Source organism: Ursus arctos, unplaced genomic scaffold (assembly GCF_023065955.2).
Source record: "Ursus arctos isolate Adak ecotype North America unplaced genomic scaffold, UrsArc2.0 scaffold_6, whole genome shotgun sequence".
In the NCBI taxonomy this organism is placed as follows: domain Eukaryota; kingdom Metazoa; phylum Chordata; class Mammalia; order Carnivora; family Ursidae; genus Ursus; species Ursus arctos.
In genome coordinates this window covers 8,270,076-8,291,550 of record NW_026623078.1, presented here as the reverse complement: position 1 = coordinate 8,291,550, position 21,475 = coordinate 8,270,076, and the positions used below count along the sequence as shown (strand labels likewise).

The window sequence follows — 21,475 nt, the reverse complement described above, 5'->3', positions numbered from 1 at the left end:
GATTATTTAGGCTTATTTTCATGCTATAATTAACTCTTTATCCTTATGGCTTTTGCTCACTTTATCCTTATGGCTTTTGCTAACTTATTAATGTACAATCAATAATAGTAAAGTAAAAAATAAATGAAAGTGACAAATTTAATACCTGTTGGTTCCTGCACAAACCTGGAAAAAAAAAAATAAGCTAACCATCTATAGATTTCACTTACCCAAACTGATCCATAGCTTCCTTTCCCTTAAGTAAAAGCTATTCCCAAGTGGAGGTCAGATCTGGGATATTAAACTACTGTAATTTAAAATGTATCCAACAATCTTGAATTATATGATTATTAAATATTTTGACACTTTAAAAAGAAACACCTGCATAAAAGTCATCCCAGTTTAACAGTACACATCCATTAACAACATGCCCAGCACTTTGGATATGTATAGAAAGGACTAAAATCAGGGAGATCAAGGAAATCATCCAGTCTGTGGTTCTTCAATCTGGGTACACATTAGCCTCTCTATAAAACTTGCATTAAAAAACAGTAATAGCCCCCAAGAAATTCTACAATGTTAGAAATACTCACTGTACGTGGAAACAACCAGAACTCCACACTTTGCTGGGAGGAGAGACTGGTACAGCCATTTTGGAAACAATTTTGGCATTTTCTTATGGAGAGAAATAACTGTACACCTACTCTATGATGTAGCAATTCCATTCCTAGGCATTTTATCCCCCCCAAAAATGGAAGCAAACATGTTCACAAAAGACTTTTAGAAGAATGCTCATAGCAGCTTTACTTCTAATACGCACAAAGTAGATAAAATCCAAATACCATTAACACAACGGATAAACACATTATGGTATATATCCATGCAGTAAAATACTACACAGTAATAAAAAGAAACACACTCCTACTATACGGAACAACACAGCTGAATCTCTTAAGATACCGAGTCAAAAGCAGACCAATAAATACACACACACTGCATGATTTCAATTATACAAAATCCTACATCCTACAAAAGTGCTCTAAGGTGCAGGAAGTAGTGCCTGGGGTGGGGGTGGGAAGAGGCACAGGTGACTGAAATGTTCTATATCTAAAGTATAGGCAACAGGTATATTTGTGGAAATTCATGGTAAGATTTGCGCATTTCATTGTACGTAAATTATATCTCGGGGTTTTTTAAGATTTTATTTATTTATTTGACAGAGATAGAGACAGCTAGCGAGAGAGGGAACACAGGCAGGGGGAGTGCGAGGGGAAGAAGCAGGCTTGTAGCAGAGGAGCCTGACGTGGGGCTCGATCCCATAACGCCACGATCACGCCCTGAGCCGAAGGCAGACACTTAACGACTGCGCTACCCAGGCGCCCCTCGTTTTTTTGTTTTTGTTTTTTTTTTTTAAGTTAAAAAACTCTAAGCTACCCTTTTGGTCTAATTCAATGCTTAGAGTAAACATCATCATAACTTTGGACACCTTGGACTAATTTTATAACCTCTAAATTTTAAAAAACAGCCACATCTTTCTGTTATCTAATAAAATAGTAAAATAAAAAAGTAAAAAAAGGAACTAATATTTACTAAAAATATACTATAGTCAGGCACCCTCCTACTGTCTAATTAAGTCATTTAATTCTCCATATTTCTTTTTTTAAAGATTTTATTTATCTGAGAGAGAGTGAAGAGAGCACGTGCACAAGTGTGAGCAAGGGGAGGGGTAGAGGAAGAGAGAGAATCTCAAGAAGACTTCGCGCTAAGCCCGACACAGGGCTCAATGCCAGGCCCCTGAGATCATGACCTGAGCTGAAATCAGGAGTCAGACACTTAACCAACTGAGCCACCCAGGCACCCCTCTGTGCGTGTGCGTGTGTGTGTGTGTGAATGTGTGTGTGTATATACATATATGTGTGTGTGTATATAGAGAAAGAGATATAAAAAGATGGGTATAATATCTCCATTTACACATAAGGAAACTTGGAAAAGCTACTAAACCTCTAATGCTAAAAAATATTGCTTCAGAAAATTTAAAACACAAATATAGATGGAAAAACAAAACTGCTATTCATATAAATCCAAATACTGGAATAACATAAAAAAACAGGGATCTTAATAATGCATAAAACAACTTAAAAACCACCAACCAAGTGACAGTATGGTAAGGCAAAAATTTTCCCATTATCCTGGTTAGATGTAGATACCTAAAGCTGGGGACTAACTGTTCTAAACATGGTACCTTCTAAAGAGAAAACAACTAGGGTGAGACAGCAACCCTTGCAGGTTTTATTAAAAAGCAACTGAATGAGTGCACAAGCACTCACCCCACTGGGTTCCACGTGCCTCAGTGAGAGAGCTTAAGTAGAGAGAGGGTGGGTGATGCAAGGCAGAAATCACTGGCTGGCTGGAAAGATGCTGTGCCTTTATGAGATGCTCACCTCTTGCCTCTTCTTGGCACCCAAAGGAAGTGAGAAGAGGCTCCAAGACTCCCACCCTCAGAAAGGGGAAGGCCCAATGAACAGAAGCCTAGCATGGCCACTGGCAGCACTGTGTCTACAAGCCCTTTTCAAGCAAGCCAGACCCACTCCTCCCAAGCTAGAGCAGCCTTCAGTATGCACTTGGGCATAGCCTGGACACAGGAGCTTCCTGCGGTTCAATGACAACAGGAAAGGCAGCTAGTCTGGGGAGTCCTGCTGGTGACCCCAACGGTGTGAGATCAAGTGGGAGCTGCTCTTCCATATTTGGGAACTATGCTATAGGACAACCCACAGAATCACTAAGGAACTCATACACAAGCTCCAAAACATTCCTAACATTTAAAGTCCACTGGAGGTAGTACCTGGAGAAAAACTAAATCTAAATAACTTCAAATTTGTACTCTACCAAGTTCAGACTGTCAAATCTTCAAACTATTCGTTAAGAACGTTCATAAATTAAATCACTTTTTTTAACCAACATGGTAATAATGTTCATAGGCACTGAAAATCAAGGTTTTCATTAGAAATAGCAAGTTATAAAATACATCAAGAATCTTAACCATCAATTTTACATTTCCTTCCTCAAATATCTTATGGAAAAATCAAAGCAGTGGAAGGAAGTGGAAGTTTGTTAGGTTAGTAGTGTGCTCAAATTTTGCTAAGGAATACCAGAAAATATAAAACATACATTAATTCACTCAAGTTAACATTGCTGATTACTTGGATCCATTTTTCTTTTGTAATAATCAAGAGGAAATCTAAACTCTACCCAATAGCAAAACAGCCGAAATGCTCTCATAAGGTAGCCAAGGTATACAAAACCAAAGACTAAAAAAAAAACAAAAACCCTTCAAATTGGTGTTCTTTCCAGCAAGTCAAAAACATTATGCAGTACATATTTCAAAGACTCACTGCCAAGAGTGCAGTAAACGGGACCTTTGAGTAAGGAATGCAATGTAGAAAAATATTTCCCAGTCTGGAAAGGAAAAGATTTTGAGTAAAAATAAAACTTCATAAACTTGAGAAAGACCTAAGAATGAAACACAATGGGTCTGTTGCCAACAACAGAGAATATGCAAAAATCACACACTTTTCTATATACTTTATTAATGAAGAAATTGAGGCCTATAGCATTTACAAGGCAAGTCAAATGTCAAAAGAGCAAATAGCAGTGTGCACTCAATACAAACCAATTTAGAAACTCTTGGTTACACACATAGCAGATTAGTAACATGTTACGTCAAAATACACTGTTTGCTCTTCCCAAATACCCCTCCAATTCCTCACCTTTTCTCCTCTCTATCTGGAATGTTCTCCATCCCCATCACCACCTTCTGAAATCCTACCAGTCAGTCCTTTAAGGCTCATTCCAAAGGCAACTTCCTCCACTGTTCAGCCTTCCTCAATTATTCCGGCTAGAAGAAACATATTCTAAAGTCCCGTAGTGAACTTTCTCTGCCATATTTAGAATCTGTCATTTGTATTTATTTTTTCTCCTCTACTAAACTGCAAACACCTTGACGGCAATGACCATATCAATCTTTTCCCCCCAGTCCTCCATAAAATCAAGCATTATACCCTACACACAGGAAGCATCAATAAATGTATACAAAATTAATTAAAAGGGAGGAATTGTTTCAGTTAGAAGTGATAATTACTTTAATGTCAATATTATAAAATAAAATGCTTACTCTACAATAACAATAAGTAACAGAAAAAATATATAATTTATAGCACTGACCCTTGGTGGCCCAATAATCATGCCTGTCCACCTTGTAAGTGTCATATCTTCATCATCTTCAAGGCCCCAGCTAACCGTACCATCGCCTACTCCTTTTTGTCCTTCTTCAAGTTCTTCCAACAAGCGAAAATTACGAGGAACTTTAACTCCTATACAAAAGAATGTCAATGTAAATGTAAAAAGCCCATAATTACAAGAGCTGCATATATTCAAATTCAGCTTTTTCCAAATTAACCTTTATAAATTATTTCCCAAAAAGACAAAATTCCCTTTAAGCATTCCACTCCAGAAAATGCTCAATCTAAAAACCACTCAAAATGAAAACACTAAAGAAAGCGCTGTACCAAATATTAACTGCAATATAGAACATGTATATAAATTCCTAATTAATCAGTTATCTTGATATAAATCAATCATAAGGAAATCATTATAAAATGAATATTTTCCATAATTGAGATTTCTGTTCCAGAACACTGCATCAAATAAATGGGCAAAGACCAGAAAGTTCATAAAAGTTCAAATTCATTAGCATACACTCTCTAATGCTTTTTAAAGAATAGAATTATGTTATAACTTTAAAAAAAGCACTAGAAAGTACTATTTTTTTCTAGAATACTGAAGTAGCCCCACCCACAGTCCCCAGTCTTCTTTCCTGTTCTCGTCCCAAACCAGTAGGGTCTTATCTCTCCCATGTCAGAATGGTGCATAATCATCACTTGGAGAGTTCCACCATTTGAGAACAACTCTCCTCATGGATGTACCAGTTTCCTAGGACCCGCCCTTCACCTCTGGACCCAACCCAGCAAATTATTCATGATCCACTAGCCCTTCTCACATCTCCCGTTCTTTAAACCTCATCACCCCTACTTTATTTTTAAAATCTTAACACAGAAGTCTTAATTTCCTAGCATTTCACAGTTTTCTCTCTTTCATTCTCAGTAAACCTGGTCTTTGCCACCATTGTGACCTCCAACCCCTAGAACTCAACTATGATTCTTCTAATTGACCACAACCTTTCCTAAAATTATTGGCCTAGCCTCTCCAAAGGATGGACCCTGTGGTCTCCCATGTTCTCAACAGCACCTCGCTTGAAACATCCCCCAGCCCTACCAAATAAGTCTTGAAAAAATTAGGTAAATGCCCCCAGAAGCCATTCTCTTTGGCTCTGGCGCTTGCACACGTATGCTTGTGCACTCTTTCTCTCATGAGTGCACACACACAATTATGAAGTAGAAAGAAGTGACATTACTTTTATTTTTTTTTAAGAGACATCCCTTCTAAAACAACTGACATTTTGCGTAACTTCTCTCTCGGTAAAACCAAAACAGCTCTCACTAGTTCATAGAAATCCTTCTGGACATACAATGAAAAAACAATAAATATTGTAACTTAAAAGAACACTAGCCATTTCATGTACTGTGCTTTATAAAAAAAATGCTTGAAAATCTTGGGCCACAGAAACATGGAGCTGTCATAAATCACAAGAAACAAGAGTAGCCATTATTACAACTACTACGATTATTAATAACCACTTGTTTAGCATACATTCTGTGCTACTTTAAGCAAATTATCCCATTTAATCCTAAAAGCACCCATTTTACAGTTTGGAACTAGGATATAAAGAAGTTATGTGACTACCTAAAGTCACACAGCTATAAGAAGCGTATCCTCAGTTTCTAGACCAAAACCACTTTTAACCATCAAGTTGCACTGCAGTACAAACTACATAGACAGCATATCCTGGCACAGATCTAAGAATGAGACTGCCCAAATCCAGTTCTGCTAACCACCTGATATGTGACCCCCAGCCCTGTTTTCTTGTCTATAAAAGTGAGGTAACAGTAGCTCCTACCTCACAGAATCACTGTGAAAATTAAACAAGGTAATCCATCTTAAACTCAATAAATGTTGACTATGATGATCATTTCAGTATTTTAGACAGAACGTCTATCTAAGCCATGTGAGAAGAAAAGCTCTTTGTACAACCCTGTAGGTGGACCCTAGAAATTTTATTCTAAGCTCTAAGTTTCTATTCACCTAACACTGCTATTTTCCTGTAACTGTATAGTCATGACCTCCACAATACATTGCTTCTGAAATATTTTTTAAAGTAATCTTAAATGAACTTGATTACCCTTACCCTTATGAAGTCATTCCCCAAGAATTATTCTAAATTTGTGTTTAATTTTGTTGTCTCCTGTGGTAAACCTAGTTACTGCTAAACTTTTCACCCTTTCTTTATACAGCTTTTTGGAAAAACAGTTCTAAGATTGATAGATCAATTACTGACAATACTAACATTTAAAAGAGATCAATTACTGACAATACTAACATTTAAAAAGTTAGAGCAGCTAAGACTATTTTGCTTTTAAGGTATAAGACAAACAAAAACCAAAAAACACTGAGCCATATTTTCAAATTCAGGACTAAAGCAATCTGGCTTTTTATTTCACCCAACCACTAATGTCTGTGAAGGGGGGGGGAAAAGCCACAAGATGGGGATGTTGCTCCATAAAAACTGAAGTATTACATAAACTGCCTTCTGGATCTCTTGCCTTCTATGAGCCTTTTTCTATAGTTCTACTTGTCTTTTTCCTGTATGTCTGTGTGTATTGTTTTTTAATAGTTTTTTTTAAAGATTTTATTTGTTTATTTGAGAGAGAGACAGACAGCCAGTGAGAGAGGGAACACAAGCAGGGGGAGTGGGAGAGGAAGAAGCAGGCTCATAGCGGAGGAGCCTGATGTGGGGCTCGATCCCATAACGCCGGGATCACGCCCTGAGCCGAAGGCAGACACTTAACCGCTGTGCCACCCAGGCGCCCCTAGAGGTAGTACAGTTTTAGAGAGGGCAGTGTGGATTCCACTTCCAGCTGACGGTAAACAGTCTAAGATGTACAAAAGTCCCCAAAATTCAGGAATAATTATTGTTACCATTTTAGTGTACTTCTCTTCAGATTACTTTCCACACACAATATATGATTTCCATGCTTTGCCAAAATGAGATGTCTCATAGTTTTGTAACTTCCTTTTTCCCCTACTTATAAACATATTTCTATGGCAGACATTATCAAATGCCATTTTAAAATGCCCCAATGAATTAGTCTTGTTTGAGGGGCAGGGGTTGGGAGACTAGACTATAACAATCATCACATACTCAAAAATTAAAGGAAAACATCTGTAGGGATGGAATAAACTCTTCTGTGTTATGTGCTTTTCAACCATCCTTTAGCTGGTTCTCAAGAACATCCAAGTCGGCTATGGGTCCCTTCCCCTCATCTCACTACCCAGAGTACCTATGAGGTTAAGGAAGAGAGTATCTGGGGCATATGTACTGTGGGATGCGACCAGGCTCTTTACCTGCCCCCTACAGAGTTCTTAGGTGTGGGCTGCAACAAACCTGAGCAGACACACTGTTAAGATGGAACTCGTGAAAAGTCCCACTTGTGATTTTAGTTCTCTGGTTCTGCCCCACTGTGGGAGTTCTGAGTTCTCCTCAAACCCCAACAAGCAGTCTGACTTGATTAAAAAGAACGTATTTATTGAGTACCTCCTATGAGACAAACATTTGCTAAAAACTTTACAGGCAGAAGCACTTCATTAAATCTCACCTTGTAAACTGATAATAATATCACCATTTCCCTAGGTAAGAAAATTAAAGCTTAAATTATTAGGCTGAACCTTATAAAATGAAACTACTGCTATTCAGGCATATTTTTAACCAACAGAAAGTGTAATCTCATAAAATTCAATCTAATTACATGGAGAGTGATTGAGTAAGGGTTGAAGCTCTGAGCCATTATTCTCCAATGCCTCTTCAGAGTCCAGGATGGAACTCATTTCCCTAGTTACCACTAACATGTCTCCAGTCCCTGCAAATCTGATGGGGATGAGAGATATATCTTGACCAACTGTGGAAGCAACTCTGACAAAATACATACTGTTCTTTTTTTTTTTTAAAGATTTTATTTATTTATTTGACAGAGATAGAGACAGCCAGTGAGAGAGGGAACACAAGCAGGGGGAGTGGGAGAGGAAGAAGCAGGCTCATAGCGGAGGAGCCTGATGTGGGGCTCGATCCCATAACTCTGGGATCACGCCCTGAGCCGAAGGCAGAGAGCTGTGCCACCCAGGAGCCCCCAAAATACATACTGTTCTGAACTCCCTTAAAAAGAATCTTTCTGTGTGTCACACACTGGATGTACTCAAAGGAAAACACTCCTATGCAAGGAAATAACATAGCATTTTATATTTCTCAAATTACTTTCTCATATAGCCACCTGTCTGTATATAAAAGAAATCTTTTGAGCTATGACGGATAGCTATATCCACATTTAAAAGACCAAAGACATTAAGTAACTTATTCAAGACCATGATAAGCTAGTGGCAGTGTCAAAACTAATACTCAAATTTCCCAACACAGTTACAACACTCTATCACTCAAAATCCAAAAAATTTTATTCATTTTTATTTTATGTCCAATGTGGGGTTCCACCAACTGATCCAGCCAGGCACCCCAAAATCCAGAAAATTAAAAAAAAAAAAAAAGAAAACTGTGGAGATTACAGAATGTATACAACTTAAAATATGTATTTTCTAAAAACCACTCACTGTTGAAATTTGTCATATAAACAAATACTGTAAAGAATTTCTGTAATTTGTCATGTAAAAAAATACTATAAAAGTGTTAAAACTAAAGTCCAAGAAACTTCTGGTCTTATGGTGCTTAAAACCATATATTAATAAAAGCATTTATAAAACCTCTCTGATTAATACTCTATATTTTTCAGTAATTTAAGACTCAAATATTTGTTTGATTTTAACGTTATTATCTTCCTTAATAGAACAAACAAAATTATGAAAACACAATGTAGAGGAACACCCATAAGGGAGCAAAATATCAGGAGACCTATATTTTGCCATCCATTCACTACTGTATTAATTCACACCTTCATTCAATAATCATTTGACTACTAGATTCAATTACTATGCTAGGCAGTTGAGACCAGGAGGACTAAAACCTTTGTTTGCTTTCAAGAAGTTTACAATCTATGAGAGGAAGACAAAGAGACAGCACAATACACTGTAAAAAATCATCTGGGAGCATCTAACAAGGACAACTTACCCCAAGAGAAGGGACAAAGGAAGTCTCGTAAAAGAAGAACTCTCCAGATGCACCATAAATAAGAACAGAAACCACACAGGGTAAAGAATGGGTGAAAATATGTAAGATGTCAGCAGAGAAAATTATAAAACATAAGCAAAGAACATCAAAAAAAAATAAAGCAATTTGCTACATGACAAACTTATTGCAAAGATTAAGTTCTCAAATTAATCTACAGATCCTTTCAATTTAAGCTGAAATTCCAACAGCATTATCCCTGGAACTTGACAAAGAGTCCTAATATTCTTCTGGCAAACCTAAGGGGCAAGACTCTGGAGAAAATTTTTAAAGAAAAAGAAAACAGAGGGGACAGTTTTCCCTAGATATTAAGATTTCCTCATCAACCAGAGAATGTGAATGTAAAGAAGGTAGTGTGAAATTAGTGCAGGAATCAACAGCCTAATTGGGGTTGGGGGGAGGCAAAACAGATACATGCTGGAAAAAGAACAGCAAATAAAGCCTAAATCCAGCAGAAGAGAAACAATAAAGATTAGAACAGAAATCAATGACATGGAAATAAAACACACACACACACACACACACACACACACACTAGAACAAATAAAACTAGAAGGTGTTTCTGTGAAAGAATTAACAAGATTGATAAACCCCACCCAGACATATAAAAAGAAAAGAGAAAGTACCCCAGAAACAAATAATGCATTATATGTTAATAATAAAATTTTTAAAAAGGAAACAAAAAAAAAATAAATAAAGAGAGGGAGAAAGGACCCATTCAGTAAAATCATAAATGAAAGAGAGATCACAACCAAGACCAAAGAAATGCAATTATAAAAACATATTATGAGCAACTATATGCCAACAAAGTAGGCAATTTGGAAGAAATGGACACATTCTTAGAAACATATAAACTAACAAAACTGAAACAGGAAGAAATAGAAAACCTGAACAGACCCATAACCAGGAAAGAAATTGAAGCAGTAATCCAAAATCTCCCAACAAACCAGAGCCCAGGCCAGATTGCTTCCCAGCAGAATCCTACCAAACACTTAAAGAACTAATGCCTATTCTTCCAAAACTGTTCAAATAAATTGAAATGAGAGGAAAATTTCCAAACTCATTCTATGAAGCTATCATTACCTTGATCCCAAAATCAGACAAAGACCCCACTAAAAAGGAGACTTAAAGACCAATATCCCTGATGAACATGGATGTAAAAATTCTCACCACGATACTAGCTACTAGGATCCAACAGTGCATCAAAAGGATTATTCAACATGACCACCAGGAATGAGATTTATTCCTGGGCTGCAGGAGTAGTTCAACATCTGCAAATCAATCAATGTGATACACCACATTAATAACAGAAAAGATAAGAGCCATATAATCCTCTCAATAGATGCAGAAAAAGCATTTGACAAAATACAGCATCCTTTCTTGTAAAAACACTCCACAATGTAGGGATAGAGGGAACATACCTCAGTATCATAAAGGCCATATATGAAAGACCCACAATGACTATCATCCTCAATGGGGAAAAACTGAAAGCTTTCCCCCGAAGGTAAGGAACACAACAGGGAACATCCACTCTCATCACTGTTGTTCAAAACAGTACTGGAAGTCCTAGCCTCAGCAATCAGACAACAAAAAGAAATACAAAGCATCCAAATCGGCAAAGAAGTCACTCACTCCTCACAGATACTCTATGTAGAAAACCCAAAAATTCCACCAAAAAATTGCTAGAACGATACAGGAATTCAGCAAAGTTGCAGAATATAAAATCAACGCACAGAAGTCAGTTACATTTCTATGCACTAGCAAAGAAGCCGGAGAAAGAGAAATCAAGGAATCAATCCTGTTTACAACTGCACCAAAAAAAAAAAAAAAGGTACCTAGGAATAAACCTAACCAGAGTCAAAAGATATGTACTCTGAGAACTACAGAACACTTACGAAAGTAACTGAGGAAGACACAAAGAAATGCAAACACATTCATGCTTGTGGATTGAAAGAACACTGTTAAAATGTCTATACTATGGACTCTGAGAAACAAACTGAGGGCTTCAGAGGGGAGGGGGTGGGGGAATGGGATAGACTGGTGACGGGTAGTAAGGAGGGCACGTATTGCATGGTGCACTGGGTGTTATACGCAACTAATGAATCATCAAACTTTACATCAGAAACCAGGGATGTACTGCATGGTGACTAACATAATATAATAAAAAAACATTAAAATAAAATAAATAAAATAAAATGTCTATACTACCCAAAGTAACCTACACATTGAACGTAATCCCTATCGAAATACCATCAGCATTTTTCACAGAGCTGGAATACACAATCCTAAAATTTCATGGAACCAGAAAAGACACCAAACAGACAAAGGAACTGCTGAAAAAGAAAACCAAAGCCGGAGGGAAAACAATTCCCGGACTTCAAACTGTATTACAAAACTGTAATCATCAAGACAGTATGGTACTGGCACAAAAACAGACACACAGATCAATGGAACAGAACAGGGAGCCCAGAAATGGACCCTCAACTCTATCATCAACTACTCTTAACAAAGCAGGAATGAATATCCAATGGAAAAAGACCAGTCTCTTCAACAAATGGTATTGGGAAAATTGTACAGCCACATGCAGAAGGAGGAAACTGGACTACTTTCTTAAACCATACACCAAAATAAACTCAAATTCAATGAAAGACCTAAATGTGAGACAGGTATCCACCCAAATCCTAAAAGAGAACATAGGCAGTAATCCACACATGAGAAAGCAGTTGATCAAGATGAGAGCAGAAATCAATGAATTAGAAACCAGGAGTACAGTAGAGCAGATCAACAGAACTAGAAGCTGGTTCTTTGAAAGAGTGAATAAAATGGACAAACCACTGGCAAAACTTATCCAAAAGAATAGAGAAAGGATCCAAATTAATAAAATCATGAATGAAAAGGGAGCGGTCACAACCAACACCAATGAAATTAGAAGGATTATTAGGAACTTTTATCAACAGCTTTATGCCAATAAATTAAGCAATCAGGAAGAGATGGAGGCCTTCCTGGAAACCTATAAACTACCAAGATTGAAACAGGAAGAAATTGATTTCTTAAACAGGCCAATTAATTATGAAGAGATTGAGTCAGTGATAAACAACCTTCCAAATAACAAAACTCCAGGCCCGGACGGTTTTCCCGGGGAATTCTACCAAACATTCAAAGAAGAAATAATACCTATTCTCCTAAAGCTATTTCAAAAAACAGAAACAGAAGGAAAACTACCAAACTCATTCTATGAGGCCAATATTACCTTGATCCCCAAACCAGGCAAAGATCCCATCAAAAAGGAGAATTACAGACCGATTTCCCTAAGGAATATGGACACCAAAATCCTCAACAAGATCCTGGCTAATAGAATCCAACAGTACATTAAAAGGATTATCCATCATGACCAAGTGGGATTAATCCCCGGGATACAAGGGTTTCAACATTTGCAAATCTATCAGTGTCATAGATTTTATCCAGAAGGAAAAAGCCAAAAATCACATGATTCTCTCAATAGATGTGGAAAAAGCATTTGACAAAATACAGCATCCTTTCCTGATTAAAACCCTTCAGAGTGAGGCATAGAGGGTACATTCCTTAATTTCATAAAAACCATCTACGAAAAGCCTACAGCAAATATCATTCTCAATGGGGAAAAGCTGGAAGCCTTTCCCTTAAGATCAGGAACACGACAAGAATGCCCACTCTCGCATTATTCAACATAGTACTAGAAGTCCTTGCAACATCAATCAGACAACAAAAAAGGGATAAAAGATATCCAAATCGGCAAAGAAGAAGTCAAACTCTCTCTCTTCGCAGATGATATGATACTCTATATGGAAAACCCAAAAGAATCCACTCCCAAACTATTAGAAGTTAGAGAGCAATTCAGTAATGTGGCGGGATACAAAATCAATGCTCAGAAATCAGTGGCATTTCTATACACGAATAATGAGACTGAAGAAAGAGAAATTAGGGAATCCATCCCATAGCACCAAAATCATACGTTACCTTGGAATTAACTTAACCAGAGACGTAAAGGATCTATATTCTACAAACTATAAACCACTCTTGAAAGACATTGAAGAAGACACAAAAAGATGGAAAAATATTCCATGCTCATGGATCACAAGAATTAACATAGTTAAAATGTCCATGCTACCCAGAGCAATCTACACTTTCAATGCCATCCCGATCAAAATACCAAGGACATTTTTCAAAGAACTGGAACAAATAGTCCTTAAATTTGTATGGAACCAGAAAAGGCCCCGAATCTCCAAGGAACTGTTGAAAAGGAAAAACAAAGCTGGGGGCATCACAATGCCGGATTTCGAGCTGTACTACAAAGCTGTGATCACAAAGAAAGCATGGTACTGGCACAGAAACAGACACATAGACCAATGGAACAGAATAGAGAACCCAGAAATGGACCCTCAGCTCTTTGGGCAACTAATCTTTGATAAAGCAGGAAAAAAACATCCGGTGGAAAAAAGACAGTCTCTTCAATAAATGGTGCTGGGAAAATTGGACAGCTGCATGCAAAACAATGAAACTTGACCACTCTCTCACACCATACACAACGATAAACTCCAAATGGATGAAAGACCTCAAGGTGAGACAGGAATCCATCAAAATCATAGAGGAGAACATAGGCTACAACCTCTACAACATCGGCCACAGCAACGTTTTTCATGACACATCTCCAAAGGCAAGAGAAACAAAAGATCAAATGAACTTGTGGGACTTCATCGAGATAAAAAGCTTCTGCACAGCCAAGGAAACAGTCAGAAAAACTAAGAGGCAGCCCACGGAATGGGAGAAGATATTTGCAAATGATACTACAGACAAAAGACTGGTATCCAAGATCTACAAAGAACTTCTCAAACTCAATACACGAGAAACAAACAAATCATAAAATGGGCAGAAGATATGAACAGACACTTTTCCAATGAAGACATACAAATGGCTAACAGACACATGAAAAAATGTTCAAAATCATTAGCCATGAGGGAAATTCAAATCAAAACCACACTGAGATACCACCTTACGCCAGTTAGAATGGCAAAAATTGACAAGGCAAGAAACAACAAGTGTTGGAGAGGATGTGGAGAAAGGGGGTCCCTCCTACACTGTTGGTGGGAATGCAAGTTGGTACAGCCACTGTGGAAAACAGTGTGGAGGTCCCTTAAAAAGTTAAAAATTGAGCTACCCTATGATCCAGCCATTGCACTACTGGGTATTTACCCCAAATATACAGACGTAGTGAAGAGAAGGGCCATATGCACCCCAACGTTCATAGCAGCTCTGTTCACAATAGCTAAATCGTGGAAGGAGCCGAGATGCCCTTCAATATACGACTGGATTAAGAAGTTGTGGTCCATATATACAATGGAATATTATTCAGCTATCAAAAAGAATGATTTCTCAACATTTGCTGCAACATGGACGGCACTGGAGGAGATAATGCTTAGTGAAATAAGTCAAGCAGAGAAAGACAATTATATGGTTTCTCTCATCTATGGAATATAAGAACTAGGAATATCGGTAGGAGAAGAAAGGGATAAAGAAAGGGGGGTAATCAGAAGGGGGAATGAAGCATGAGAGACTATGGACTCTAGAAACAAACTGAGGGCTTCGGAGGGGAGGGGGTTGGGGAAATGGGATAGGCTAGTGATGGGTAGTAAGGAGGGCACGTATTGCATGGTGCACTGGGTGTTATACGCAACTAATGAATCATCGAACTTTACATCAGAAACCAGGGATGTACTGTATGGTGACTAAAATAATATAGTAAAAAATATTAAAAAAGAAAAAAAAAAGAGAGAACACAGGCAGAAACAGAAATCTCTCTGACCTTGGCCACAGCAGCTTCTTGCGAGACATGTCTCCAAAGGCAAGAAAACTAAACAAAACTACCAGGACTTCAAGATAAAAAGGTTTTGCACAGCAAAGGAAACAATGACAAATCTAAAAGGCAACCTACAGAATGGGAGAAGATATTTGCAAATGTCTTATCAGGTAAAGGTCTAGTATCCAAAATCTATAAAGAAATTATCAAACTCAGCACCCAAAGAACAAATAATCCAGTCAAGAAATGGGCAGAAGAAAGAAACAGACATTTCTCCAAAGAAGACATACAAATGGCTAACAGATACATGAAAAGGTGCTCAACATCACTGGGCACCAGGGAAACACAAATCAAAACCACAATGAGATATAATCACCTCACACTTGTCAGAATGGCTAAAATGAACAACTCACGAAACAATAAATGTTGGCAAGGATGCAGAGAAAGGGGAACCCTCTTACACTGTTGGTGGGAATGCAAGTTGGTACAGCCACTGGCAGTATAGGTTCCTCAAAAAGTTAAAAATGGAGCTACCATAAGACCCAGCAATTTCACTACTACGTATTTATCCAATGGATACAAACATAGTGATTCAAAGGGGTATACGCACCCTACTGTGTACAGCAGCAATGTCCGCAACAGCCAAATGGAAAGGGCCCAGATATTCATCAACAAGATGAATGGATAAAGAAAATGTGGTGTGTATACACACACACACACACACACACACACACACACACTCAATGGAATCTTGCCATTTTTAATGACCTGGAAGGAACTAAAGGGTAGTATGCTAAGCAAAATAAGTCAGAGAAAGGCAATTATCCTATGATTTCACTCATACGTGGAATTTAAGAAACAAAACAGAAGAATATGGGGGAAGGGAAGGAAAAATAAAATAAAATAAAAACAGAGAGGCAAACCATAAAAGACTCTTAACTACAGGGAACAAACTGAGGGTTGCTGGAGGGGAAGGAGTGGGGGGATGGGGTTACCTAGTAACCTGAAGTAATGAGACTGGGTGTTATATGCAACTGATGAATCACTAAATTCTACCCCTAAAATAATACAGTATATGTTAACTGAGTTTAAATAAAAAATGTAAAAAAAAAAAAAGATAAAGCACATTAGTGGGAAATTTGGCAGAATTTGAATAGGCCTCTATGTTAGAAGTTCTATATCAATCAGTGTTCATTTCCTGATCTTGAAAATTACGTTGTTATAATTTAAGAGAATGCCTGATTTTCAGTAAACACGTAACAACATATTTAGGAGTGAAGAGGCCTATGTCTGTCACTTATTTTCAAATGGTTCAGAAAAAAAATTGTGTCTGTGTGGGAAGAGACGGGAGAAGAGAGCATATACGCAAGTGCACATAAAAACGTTAAAATATTAACATCTGATGAACCTGGGAGAAGGTTTATAGGAATTGTTTGTACTGTGTATGTAATGTATCTGTAAATTTGAAATTAATCCAAAAGAAAAAACTAGGAAAAGAATGTACTTCTCAGTTAATGGTGTTAGGACATTTCATCTATATGGAAAAATTAGATCCCTATCTCACAGTATACATAAAAATCAATTCAAGGCAAATTAAGTCTAAAAGAAGAGCAAAATATTAACTTTAATGTAAGATATCCTTATGACCTTGACATATAAGAAATGATTTCTTAAAACAAAAAAAGCAAAACCGAAGGACTGATAAACTTGACGAAATAAAAAACAGGTTCACTGAAAGATAAAAGATGAGGCACAGACTGAAAGAAGATTCGAGTAACATAACTGGTAAAATGTTAACATCTAATATAAAGAGACAAGGAAAAGACGGAACAGAAAATAGGACTGAACAATAAACATATAAAAGGATGTTTAACCTCAACAGTAATCAGAGAAACATAAATTAAAACAGTAACTATCCCCCAGATTGACATTGTCTCACAAAACTTGATTTGATGAAGATGTAGAGAAGAGAAGCTCATTCACTGTTGACGTGAGAATAAACTAGTACAACTACTTTGGTGAGCAAATTGGTAATATTTAGAAAGATCCAAGCATAGGGCTGAAGAAAGTCATGTGAATGCTCAGAGGAAGACAGGAATAAGAATGCTCACTAAGCATTATCTCTAATAGTGAAAACTCAGAAACAAACTAAAAGTAACACGGTATAATCAACGATAGAAAACTGCTGCAATTACAATAAAAGAATTAGAGCTACAAGTATCAATCAATGCTAAAATTTTTAAAGCACACTATTTAATGAGTAGTTTGAGTTTTCAAGTTGAAAAAGTTCTGGAGATTATTACAAACAACATGAATATACTTAACCTTACTGAACTGTACAATTAAGATGGTAAATGTTATATTACATATATTTTACCACAATTAAAAAGAAAAAATAAACCCCTCAAAAGCCATATATAAAAAGATCTTTATACTGTTCCTGAGTACATACATATGGTAGCAAAAGTATAAAGACATTTGTGCAATAACACTCCAAAATCAGGATAGCAGTAATCTCTGGGCAAAGAGGAAGAGGCCTAGTACTTGGAAGGGTACTGACACTTTATTTCTTCAAAAACAACCTGAAGCAAGAAGAATTTACTAGAATGTGAGAGAGCTGGGAGTCGATATAATGTGTATTCACACATTTTTCTGCTGTTTGAAGTCTTTCTTTTTAAAAGGAGAACATTACAAAAAAAAAAAAAAAGGAGACAGAATGGTAGGCAGTGTTTGGGGATAGTAGCTGAGAATGAATGAGCAAAGAGCCAGATACGGCCTGGAAGGTAGGGCTCAACACAGAAAGGACAGGTTCACTTGCAAACTCAGACTTTACCTGCAGCAAGGAGTGGGGGCAAGGGCAGGGACGGGCAATAAGCATGAACTCCATAGATAAGGAAGGAAGAAGAGGAAAATAGCATCAATTGTGATGAAAGACCAAGAAATGTTAAGTGCCTCAACTAAGAAAACTGTGGTTCATTTTATTCTAATTCTGTAATTTTATTTACTTCCAATAAACCAAAATCAAAAATCAACTACAAGTGAAGAACTATACAAAGCCAATGGGATCTAGCACTGACAGTCACAGTCCCAGACCTCTTGCAGCTTACAGTTTAACAGGGGAGCAAGACACAGAAATCACAGTACGAGAAGTGCTAAAGACAAGAAGGAGCAACACAAAATTTTCATTAATATTTTGCCCTACCAGGAAACTAGCCAAATGACACTGAGCAAATAGTGTTTCCTTTTAAACTGTGCATATTTCAGTGTGAAATGTGGAAGTAAACTACATCAGTGGTGTACAACTTTTTGTCCATCCCAACAAATCTCAGTGACCAACAATAAAAGCTTACTATAGGAGGGAATCCACCAGACTGGGGAGAAAGAAGAGGCAACAGGAAGAAGAAATCCTCTCGCCTTTTCTCTGCCCTAAACTCCATTCTCTGGTTCAGAATTCTTGCTGAACCACATTACTTCCAAATTTAGGATTCTCGAACTCCATGAAAGCAAGTTATCAGAGACCAATTTTAAAACAAAACAACCTACCTATATGATTCCTGAAATACCTTTAAATCAAAGATCAAATGCAGTTTTAGTGTTACGCAATTTATAATGTTTTACTTTCTAAAAATTCATGATTCTTTTATCTATTAACTAGCGATCAAAATAGTCGAGAATCATTGTACTTTGTAGCACATTAAAGGTGGCCAGAAATTCTTTGCTATTCCCTCCACTGAGAGGTGTAGTCTAACTTTCCTCCCCATTTAACCTTCCTTCACTTCATCTAGAGGACTGTTTCAGAATATCGGACATGACCCTATCCTAAGAAGTTAAAAAAAAAAAAAAAAAAAGCAAAAATGAAGAAGTACTAAATATAAGGTATAAAATTTTCAAGTTGACTTCAATACTTTCTAAATTATTAAAACTTGCTAATATCAATAACCAGTTCCTTGAACAAGAAGTAAATGGCCACACATGTTTTTAATAAATGGGTAATATATATTTCACAAACATGAAATACAAATGATAAACAAGAAAAACACCAAACAAGAAAATTTTTAAAAAACAGGCAAACTAAAGGATGAAATTATACATCCATCAAAAAATAAAATTTTAAAACATGATAAACACAATGCTGGTAGAACTGTGGGAAAAGTATATTTATACATAATTACACACCACTGGAAATCAATTCCACCTTGCTTAAGAGGTAATTTGACAAAATATAACAATTTTTATTCATATGCTTTGACTTAAAATTCCACTTTATGAAATTCGCCCTCAAGAACAAAACACAAGTAGTCTGTAGACTGCCTCCAAAGCCAGCTATGAACAGTTCTTCTCCCTCGGGGACACAGTCCCCTCCCCCCCATCAAGGGATGGAGGCTATTTCCTCTCTGCTTGAATCTGGGATGGCCTTATCACTTATTTTGATAGAATATGGTATAGTAATGCTGGTGCAGTTGTGGGAATAGCATTCTCATAGGCCTGGTGGCTTCTCTTCTTTTTAGCTCTTTAGAAGCCAACTACCAATTAAGGCACTACCAGGAAGTGAAGAAGTCAAACAGGCCAGAGAATGGGCAATCCTAGTTGAATCAAGGCACGTGGGCAACAGACCCAGCCCATCATCACGTGAGACCAGCAGAACCACCAAGTTAATGAGAAACCATGAGAAAGAATGAATCAGGTTGAAGCCACTAAATTTTGCAGTGATTAGGGGCACCTGGGTGGCTCAGTCGGTTAAGGAGTCTGTCTGTCTTCTCCTTCAGCTCAGGTCATGATCCCAGAGTCCTGAGATTGGGCCCCATATTGGGCTCCCTGCTTGGCGGGGAGTCTGCTTCTGCCCCTCCTCCCTGCTTGTTCTCTCTCTAAAATAAATAAATTAAATCTTCAAAAAAATTTTTTTAATTATATAAAATCACTTTAAAATACATGAATTAGGGGCACCTGGGTGGCTCAGTCGGTTAAGCATCTGACTCTTGATTTTGGCTCAGGTCATGATCTCAGGGTCGTGAGATCCAGCCCCACATCAAATTCTCCCTCTCCCCCTCCCCCCCTAAAAAAAATTAAATTAAATACATGAATTGTATCCCACAGCTAACATCATTCTTAATGGGGAAAAACTGAGAGCTTTTCTCCTAAGGTCAGGAGCAAGACAAGGATGTCCACGCTCACAACTGTTATTTAACATAGTACTGGAAGTTCTAGCTAAAGCAATCAGACTACAAAAAGAAATAAAAGGCAATCAAATTGGAAGTAAGAAGTAAAACTTTCACTATTTGTGGATGACATGATACTCTATATAGAAAACCTAAAGTAAGTCCACCAAAACACTGCTAGAACTGATAAATGAATTCGGTAAAGTCGGAGGATACAAAATCAATGTATAGAAATCTGTTGCATCTCTTTACACCAATAATGAAGAGGAAAGAGAAATTAAGAAAACAATCTCATTTCAATTGCACCAAAACAGTAAGATACCTAGGAATAAACCTAACCAAAGAGATGAAAGACCCATACTCTGAAAACTGTAAAATACTGATGAAAGAAATTCAAGATGACACAAAGAAATGGAAAAACAGGGGCGCCTGGGTGGCACAGCGGTTAGGCGTCTGCCTTCGGCTCAGGGCATGATCCCGGCGTTATGGGATTGAGCCCCACATCAGGCTTCTCCGCTATGAGCCTGCTTCTTCCTCTCCTATTCCCCCTGCTTGTGTTCCCTCTCTCGCTGGCTGTCTCTCTGTCAAATAAATAAATTAAATCTTAAAAAAAAAAAAAAAGAAATGGAAAAACATTCCATGCTAATAGACTGGAAGAACAAATGTTGTTAAAATGTCTACAATACCCAAAGCAATTTACACATTTAATGCACTCCCTATCGAAATTCCAACAGCAATTTCCACAGAATTAGAAAAAAACAATTCTAAATTGTATGGAATAAAAGATCCCAAATAACCAAAGCAATCCTGAAAGAGAAAACAAAACTGGAGGTATCACAATTCCAGGCTTCAAGTTGTATTACAAAGCTGTAGTGATCAAAACAGTATGGTACTGACACAAAAAGAGACACACAGATCAATGGAACAGAATGAAAAACCCAGAAATAAACCTACAACCAAATGGTCAATTCGACTTTGACAAAGCGGGAAAAAGTATCCAATGAGAAACAGTTTCTTCAACAAACGGTATTGGGAAAACTGGACAACAACGTGCAAAAGAAACAAACTGGACCACTTTCTCATATGCCACACAAAAATAAATTCAAA

At 37.3% G+C, this 21,475-nt stretch overlaps 1 protein-coding gene across 2 annotated transcripts in view; it reads right to left on the bottom strand.

The window, feature by feature from the left end:
• The window catches only part of UBE2V2 (ubiquitin conjugating enzyme E2 V2), a 52,387-nt gene that overhangs the window by 17,968 nt on the left and 12,944 nt on the right, over positions 1 to 21,475 (bottom strand). For both annotated transcript variants that reach the window (XM_026516496.4, XM_057307788.1), the window contains exon 2: positions 4,201 to 4,349. In XM_026516496.4, coding sequence (XP_026372281.1) covers positions 4,201 to 4,349 — 149 coding nt within the window. The remainder of the gene's footprint in view (positions 1 to 4,200; positions 4,350 to 21,475) is intronic.